The sequence below is a fragment of the Poecilia latipinna genome, unplaced genomic scaffold (genome assembly GCF_001443285.1).
Source record: "Poecilia latipinna isolate Pla-1442-1.1 unplaced genomic scaffold, P_latipinna-1.0 Scaffold76, whole genome shotgun sequence".
Classification (NCBI taxonomy): Eukaryota; Metazoa; Chordata; class Actinopteri; order Cyprinodontiformes; family Poeciliidae; genus Poecilia; species Poecilia latipinna.
The window spans coordinates 320,464-329,546 of NW_015112692.1; the positions used below are offsets into that span (position 1 = coordinate 320,464).

The window sequence follows — 9,083 nt, forward strand, 5'->3', positions numbered from 1 at the left end:
GTAAGGCACTAGCTAATTTTAATTTAGGACCTGTGCTTCAAATTTGAATGGAACAGCAAATGTTCCACATTGAATGTGGTTTTAAATACAGTAACTTGTTGATTACAATAATGTGTTTTTTTATTATTATGTTGTTGCACTGGGCTGAAATAATTCAAACAATTCAAGGGTGTTTCGTGTGTAACCATTTAGTGCTAGTGATAGGCTCCTGTTGGGTCACCCCACGCAGGCTGACACTTTGCTCATACCATGACCTTACAGCTCCACTGATAAGGAGACTCCTGCTCTTCTTTAACCCCCCTGGAGCGGACGTGCGACCAGAGCTACGCGGCTGGACCTGCGCATCCACTTGTTGAGTTCCCAACGGTTCAACCAGAGCGGCTCTATTTAAAGAGGCAACAAGATGGCACGCGGGCTGGTCAGACGAGAGTCGGTGGAAACAGAGATGCACAAATCCGAAGACAAGGGGAAGACGTTCGTTTACACCAAGAAGAAGGGCTACGATGTCACCAGAAATCCCCACCTCAACAAGGTGGGTGTTCGTGGGAGTTCGTGGGAGTTTTCTGCTTGTTTCTTTGAACAACAAGCGTTGGCAAGTAAGCTGCTGAGTTCAGGCGCTGTGGGAGATATTAGTACTCGGAACGAAAACGTCAACGTATTTTTAGCTAGCGCTACGAGCAAGAAAATATTGTGTTTGTCTTCATATCATTTTCTTTTGGTTTTAGAAAACCTTTAGAGGGTGAAGTTTCCCAAACAGCGAGTTGCTTCAGAACAACAAAGTTTTGCTTTCTAATTAGCAACCGAACTAAAGTAAACTTTCAACGTTTTTAGTGTGTCCTACATTATGAATGACGTAATCAATTTACCCATTACATAAGAAGCAACTACTAAACAAAATGTTGACGAATGTGGCGCATTTGTTTATAACTTTTAGATGGCTTGCATTTATACACAGAGCCCTGACGGAGCCCAGGGGCAGCCAGTGAACGTCACATTAGCTAGGACGTTTGGGTATCAGCTTTAGACGCGGTTATATTTAGAATTTAAAGAGACCAAACGCTGCTTCAGCACAGAGAGGGGGTACTTCAGTTAAACCGCTGCAATACTGCTTAAAACACAGTAAAAGAGAAGCAATAATTCAACCAAAGGACATGTGAAAGAGCATGATTCAGCATGTTGCATTTTATCATGTTAAATAGCTTTACTAAGATAGAGAAGTTACATAACCAGGCAGTAAATAATGTTGAGTAACTTCCTCAGAAAAATGTCCGGCAGTGACTTCAATTGTTACTCCCAATTAAAAAAAAACAAAAAAACAAACAAACAAACAAAAAAAAAAAGAAGCCAACTGGTGTTTGGACTTCATAGCTTACTCATTCATTCCCATATTTTACATCAATGTTTCCTCAGTTTTTGTTTATTTTGTCATTTGTATTGGAATGACAATGCACAATGGGTTATGTAAATAGACCTAAATTAGCTACATAGGCTGATTCTCATTTGTGCCTGTGAGCTTTCCAGTGTTTTCTCTTGGCTTGATGATGGTCTGGGGCCCCAGAGGTCAAATTGTGGCCACAGGGGCTTCTGTCCATGGTGCTGACTGACCAGCAAAACAGGCGCCGTCATTCTGACTCAGTCCACAAAGTGCTGTCTGACTGTTCTCTTTTAGAAATTCTTCTTCTTTTTTAATTAGAATTCTTTTACGATCCTTTTTTTTTTTTTTTTTTTTACTCTTTGAGGGGTTCTTTTTGTCACGTTCCTTTAATGAGAAAAAGGGCAACATGTATTTTAATTATTTGATTTATTCCAGAAGAAATACACTGTAATACTAAAACGCTGCACATTACCTCACAAAGGTATTCACACCCCTTGAAATCTTTTCCACATTACAACCAAAAACTTGAGCGTATTTTATTGGAATGTTTTTGTGTGTGTGATCGTCCACAGTATAGTGTAAAATTGTGAAGAGGTAGGGAAATTATGGATGGTTTTCAAAAGTATTTTCCAATTACAAATCTGAAAAGTATTCTTCCCTGCCACTGTGGCTCAAAACTCTCCCAAAAGCCGGACTCTCCCACCGCCGTGGGGTCAGAGTGGAGATCGTGAGGTTCAGGCTGATGTGTAACTAGGTCACTTTTGAGGACAGTGCGGTTGCACTGGATTTTATTAAGGGGTACCAGAGTAAATAAAAGGGACTAAATACAAACAAGAACCACGCATCGTGTAATCTCTACTTCTCAATTCAGCAACGCATTGTGTTCTTAATACAATGCGTATTAAGAACACATATATTTTTTGTAATATTGTATATTTTTTGTATACAAAAAATATAAATTTTTTGTATACATATACAAAAAATGTATATTTTTTGTATAGTTTTGGGTTAATTACTGCTTGAAGCTTGAAGTTTGACCATGAAGCAATATATTTCACATAGTAAGGTGTTCAGAGTTGATAAAGGTGGCCGTTGGTTTACTGTGGTTGGGTGAGATGTCAGGAAGGTTCTTGATAAGTCGGATAGTGGAGCTCCAGCAGGCCGTTATCTGTGGCGTGAGTGAGCTGGTGCACAGAGTTGCTGATGACTGCTAATGGCTTCATCAGTGCTGCCCACCAGCACCACATGTTTGATTTACCGTATCGCAATATGGAGTTCAGTGGCATGTGTGTGTACTCTGGTGGAAGATGTGGCGCTAAATGCGAAAAGCTCATTTGTCTGGTTTGAACATAGAGGTACCATATCTTCATATGCTTTTAATGGTAAAACATAGACATTGTGGGAAAAAGATTTTGTTAAAATTTAGTGCACTTCATTTTATGTTGACCAACGATTCTTTGGATGATAAGCAAAATAATTTCTGCCTTGCATGCTATGGCCCTCCATGCTCACTGTGGAGGTATCCCAGGCATGACAGGACTCCGCTGACAAAGCAGAAATGTAGCAAATGTTGCAAGTTTTTCTCTGACTTTACTTTTTGACGCTTCCTGAAAAGAACAATCCAAAAAAAGTCAGATTTCTTTTTGCTTTCAAGTTTGATTTGAACACGTCATACAGCAGGGACATGTTTTACCGACTCAGCATCTGTCGCAATATCCTGCTTTGTTCTCTGAGTTCCCTTTGTGGTATTTTGTTTAGGACTGAAACTAACGATTATTTGAGTAATTGATTAACCTGTCGATTATTCTGGTGATTACCGGATTAAAAAAATGGCACATTCTACATACCTTTCATTTAACTACAATATTAAAAATACATTAAATTAATAATTCAATTCTCGTTTTTAAATAAGAAAAAACATTTGACTGCCTAAAATGCAGTACTCTAGCATACCTTTAGTAAATCTAAACCAGGTGAAGCTAGTCCATCTGAGGAATTTTTGCTAAGACATATTTGCAGACAAAAGTGTTTTTATCTTAATTTCAAATGTATATTTTTTGTGTAGTTTTGGGTTAATTACTGCTCTGAATGTTTTTTTTTTTTTTACACCAGTCTGGACTATGCAGGCTGTTTTGAGTCTGTATAGTCTAGTTGACAATTAATCAGTTACTAAACTAGTTGGAGATGATTTCAATAATTGATTAATCATGAATAATCAGATAAATTCTATTAATTGTTTCAGTTCTAATTTTGTTGGAGCTGAAACATTTTCTTCATGGACCTGATAAGTTTCTCTTTTCAGAAGTTTACATTGTCTCTTTAAGTACAAATTATTTAGTTTTTAAGAAAATCTTGTTTACTTACTAACGGATTTTAACATTTGAGTCCAAAGCCAAGTTTGAAAAAAGAAAAAAAAAAAGAAAAAAAAACCTAAAATTTTGACCTGAATTCTTTCCGAAGTACTCTGTCGGAACAAATTTTCATCAGAATGCATACCGGGTTTGATACAAATCATCCTCACTTTACATTACTGCTTCCCTAAAGATCTATAGCCTCGGCATTTAGTCTTAGTCCTGTGAAGTATTTGTTTACGCCTCAGGTTACGCCTGACCACGCCCTGTGAACAGTGAAACCTCTTTCAACGGGCTGGATATAGGGATCTACATGGAAATAAGACTGACCAGTCATAAGTTTACATACACTCGCCATGGGCACAAATATAAAGCTCAAAAAATAAAGGGAACACTCAAATAACACATCCTAGATCTGAATGAATGAAATATTCTCATTGAATACTTTGTTCTGTACAAAGTTGAATGTGCTGACAACAAAATCACACAAAAATCATCAATGGAAATCAAATTTATTAACCAATGGAGGCCTGGATTTGGAGCCACACACAAAATTAAAGTGAAATGTTCCCTTTATTTTTTTGAGCAGTATAATTTTTACACACTTGAAGAGTTGTTCTTTGAGGATGAAATAAGTGTACACCAAATAACTTTAAAAGAGTCAAACATACAGGATAAAAAAAATACACACACCTACACTAATATTTGAATAATATAAATTTGGAAGTAACATAGAAACTTAAATTGGTTGACCTCTTGATCAATGAAATCCATTAGGGTAGGGTTAGGGTTAGGGTTGTATACACCCTTTCATTGTCCGTGCACTGTTGGGAAGAGATGCTAATTATGCTAACATGCTTGGAAGAAAGCCAGAGTAACTAGAATTCATGCGTAGGGAGAATATGCAAGCTACAAGCTACATGCCTCCACTTTGGTTGCAAAATCAATACCAATACAAATGGATTGTAAAGCTACTCTTTACAGTCAGTCAGGACCAAGATTGTGTTTTCTGGCCACAATGGGGAAGAATGTTTGCTGAAATCAAAACGACACTTTAAGTCCCAAGAACTCTGTAGCAATCCTCAAGGAAGACGGGGTTAGAGTTTGAGGTAGCATCTCCACTCCTACTGTGTTGAACTTCACCTGAACTAAACAGCTACAAGGTTAAAATTGAACACAAGTGGGTGTTCCAAAACGATCCCACACCCGCAATGGAGTGATTAAAGCAGGATAATACCAAGCAACCTCACTCGAAAGTATGAAAGCAACCGATTTTAAATGAGCCCTACGTTTTTATAAGAAGCGGTTAAATGTCTTTTCTTTAATGATGGCTAAAAGTGGTCTCCAGTTTGTGTGCGACTTGCTCAGGAATATTTGAGTGTTTGAAATGTTTTTTTAACGTTTGAGGTTTAGAAACTTTAGAACGAATTCCAAATTAGGCCCTGAATTCTGGTTTCAAATGTAATTTAGGTTACATGTGTGAACACTAAAATGGGTCTTTAAAAGCACAAAATTAAAATGTTCTTTGTGCCATTGATGAGTGTAATCTTTTGCATTCAAAGTATCTCATGAGCTTGACCTTAACTAATCTTTTAAATTACCTCTACAGACTATTACCTTAAAATCTCAGACTTAAATCAATTCTCTCATAATTTGATTCCTATTTTTTTCAATTCTCCCAATCTGCCCTCTTGTTTTCAAGTGGTGTGAAGAGTGAACGTTATGAGCCAGTCTTTTTGTTCTTCACTTTTACAAGGTAGTTTTTCATCTCACTTCAAAGCTGGCCATCCTAAATGAGCTAACTGTGTTTTGGAACAAAGTCTGCTTTTATAAGGCGATTTTTGCTTGTATAAAAACTTTTAGTTAGGAAAAAGCAGTCAAGAGCGATGTGCCTGTTTCTTCTTGGCACACGGCTTGTTCTGCAAGAAGAAACGGAAGAAACAAAAGCAAATGTTCTGTATGTGTGTTGAAGTAGACACTAGGTAGCCGGTGGATGTACCTGATGAACCGGCCATGCCAAACACAAACCCAGGTGAGCGTAGCGGCAGAAAAATGGTCGCCTATGCAGCCAGGTGAACTGCTCACTGTCGGTTCTCCTACGTGAGCTGGAGGCCAGGAAATTGAAGGAGAAGGTAGGAAATGACTGCTGGAGCATGTTGGGAGTCGGGTACAGGCGGGTCCTTGTGGCTCAGGCAGTGCTACATTGTTACCCTCGTCCAGCTTTCTGCAAGCCCTTGGGAAGAGGTGTGTTTACCTCTCTTAGCTGGTCCACTTCACCCCTAACAGGAGCCAGTCATGGCACAACCTGCTAATTGATGCTGAGGGATGCAGCGCTGAAAGCAGCCTGTCCTCACATCGACAGGCTTCGTTTCCCTCTAATCTCTCTGCTCGCGTACGCCTCGCTCCACGGATGTATGGACCCACACACAGCCCTACCGCTCTCCCTCCCTCCTTGGGTGGATATTATAGGTGCTTTCTGTGCGCAATAAAGAGACAGAGTGGGGTATGAGGTGCAGAAAGGAACCTCTATGGTGGTGAGCAGAGCTCCACAGAAGTCCTCTGTCGTGATGCTTGATCACCTTAATGAGGTATCTGTGTGCATCTCGCTTCTCTGCCGCTCTCTGATGCCGGTGCCACTTTGGACAGCAACAGCAACATTTGAAAAAGAAACCGTCTTGGCGTCTAATTAGAAATGTGGAATCACGTCGAGCACCCGACTGATGTAACACATGACCATTCACTGGTTTTCTGCTGATGCTCAAGTTGGAAAATACAGATGATGGGAAAAGATTAAGAGAACGACAATTGCAGCTGTTTTCCTTTGTGTTATTGTATAATTTCACAGTGGTGCCAATTTTTAGCCCTACTTCCTACCCTCCTGTTGCCATTTCTTAACTTCATTGATTGTTGGGGCAAAAAAGAAAGCTAACCAAACCAGTTTGCCCATGTATGAAAAAATAATTACCCCTAAAAGTTCTTGCTATGTCACCCTTGGTAGCAACAGCTGCAGTTGGGAGGCTTTTGTGATTTCCTGTGTTGGAATTTTGGCTCATTCAATATTTAAAAGCAGGCTTGTTGGGGTAATTACACATAATGACAATTAGATTTAGGTTCAGACTTTTCCAAAATCCATTTTTCCTTAGGGTTTTTTCACACCTGATTGTCTAGTAGACAAAATTTCTACATTTGTTACATTTACATCTGGTGGACTGCATTGCATTAAAAAATCCAAACCCTTTGAGCAACCTGTTTTGCCGCTCGCCTGTAGGTGGCGCTGCACCAAGAACCACTGAAGTAAATGCCACAAAAACCTCTGAAGAAGGCACTGAGCGCAACTTCCTTCTTCACGAAATGGAAAACAAAAATGGAGTGGGGTCAGATTTTAACAGGCCACAAAATTTGAAAGTGTAAAATGGCCGGCAGCCTTTCATGGCAACTGTTTTATTCGCACATTTTACCTGCTTGCAAAGCTGCAAAAAAATAAAAACTACTTAGTGAATAGATGCTGAATAGAAGACCCACAATGACCTACATTCTAAAACAGAGGGCCACGAAATGAAAAATGAAGCTGTCATTCATCCCTTTAATGCTAAATCCCACAAAAGTCGTGTTGATCCCCAAGACTAAAGAGCAAAGTTGTGTTTATTGAAGTCTATAAAACTTACAAACAGCATGCATCATTTAGGGCTGAGAATACTAAATTAAATGGAGAGCTCACATGCAGACAGCGTTTGAATTAGATCTGCCATTTGCAACCGCAGACGACACTGCACCATGAAACACTGTATTTAAGGGCATTTGTTTCTGGCATGTGCTGAACAGCGCATGATGATTAGGGAGTGAGGCTCTGATGCCAGATGGCGACGGTCCTGATAACTCTGTGCAGCAACGTTTAACTCCCAGTTTAGACTTACTCTGGTTTGGCTGCTGCTTTCACTCACTCAGATTTGCTCTGCAGACTTGGGAGTTTTCCTTTACGCAAAAGCATTCACATTCAATACTTGAATCATAAAAAAACATGTCAGACTTTGTTTAAACTTTGCACTTGTGATTCTTTTTGTTATTTTAGAGGAATTTTGTATGGTATGTTTGAGTTTCTGCACGTAGCCAAACAGCTCTTCCACACATATATTCAAACGGGGACATATCACAGTTTTATTGAAATGTATCCGGTGCAAAAATTGAAGCAGTATCGTTTCAGAAACAGCCATCTGCAACTTGGATTTCCATGAAATTCTCTGTGTGTCAGCATGAAAGTAGGAAGTTTATTTTTTGGTTATAAAAGTTTATTTGCTGACACTTGTTGGAAAAACTGAGTGGTGTCTTGTTTATTCTGCGAGCCGAGGTTCCCATGTCCTTTGGTAGTTTTACTGACGGTGTCACTCTCATTCCCACCTTGGCTTCCTGTCAACATGTAGCATCCTTTTTTTTGTGTGGGTAAATTCCTCCGTTAATGATGAGTAGCAGCTTCGTTTTTAAGCTTCTTTTAGCATGACAAATACAAAAAACAAATCATTAATAACTTCAGTTATGACAAATGCTACTTCGGTCCAATCATGAAACTATAAACAAAAGTTAAGCAGTAGGAAAACAGGATGAAGATATCTTCACATTTATTTTTCACATTTATTTTTATATTGTTGTTTAATATAAGATTATGCGATTTAAAAAAAAAAAAGAGTAGAATTGGTGAGACTTTATAAGACTTTATGCGGTGCATACCATTTGTATTTTTTAATCAGTCCATCAAGTTTACTTGTATAGCACATTCACATACCACAACAAGGCGGTTTAAAATGATTTGCATCAGGAAAACAAAAACATCCTGATCACATCAAACAGTCACCAGTTGTGAAACCAGTAGCAGACATTATATTTTGTCAAGTGCCATCATGAGAATCATCAATACGCATCGAATATGTTGATCCAGTTATTGTGGGTCCGGTGCAAGTTGATATATAGGATAAACTTGCATCAACTTGTTTGTGTTTCAGATGTTTTGCAGTTTTAAGAACAATTATTCCAGATTGTGCAGAAGCTGGATGCTTTTTCATCCTTGTTTAGTTCTGTTTCTGTAGGTGCAGAGTAGGCTAGAACCAGAACCAGAACCAGAACCAAATTAGGAATTTCCAAATTCTAGATCCAGATAAAAGGCAACTAAAATACTTATTAGGACAGCCAATGATTCCTGAGTGGCCCCTGAATTCAGAATCTGATATGACTGCTACCCATACGAACTGTAGTCAATACTTTCTCATTTTCTGCAGCTTAAGAATCAGTATCTGAGCTTTTTTTTTTTTTTTTTTTTTTTTTATTAATTTCCCTCTAATTTATTTAAAATATTTTTTGGTGAAAAT

General features: G+C 38.6%; 1 protein-coding gene across 1 annotated transcript in view; it reads left to right on the top strand.

Annotated features, from left to right (window-relative positions):
- The first annotated feature begins 260 nt into the window (after positions 1 to 260).
- The window catches only part of me1 (malic enzyme 1, NADP(+)-dependent, cytosolic), an 89,460-nt gene continuing 80,637 nt past the window's right edge, over positions 261 to 9,083 (top strand). The window contains exon 1 of the mRNA XM_015017529.1: positions 261 to 532. Within this exon, the coding sequence (XP_014873015.1) occupies positions 404 to 532 (129 nt within the window). The 5' untranslated portion in view covers positions 261 to 403. The remainder of the gene's footprint in view (positions 533 to 9,083) is intronic.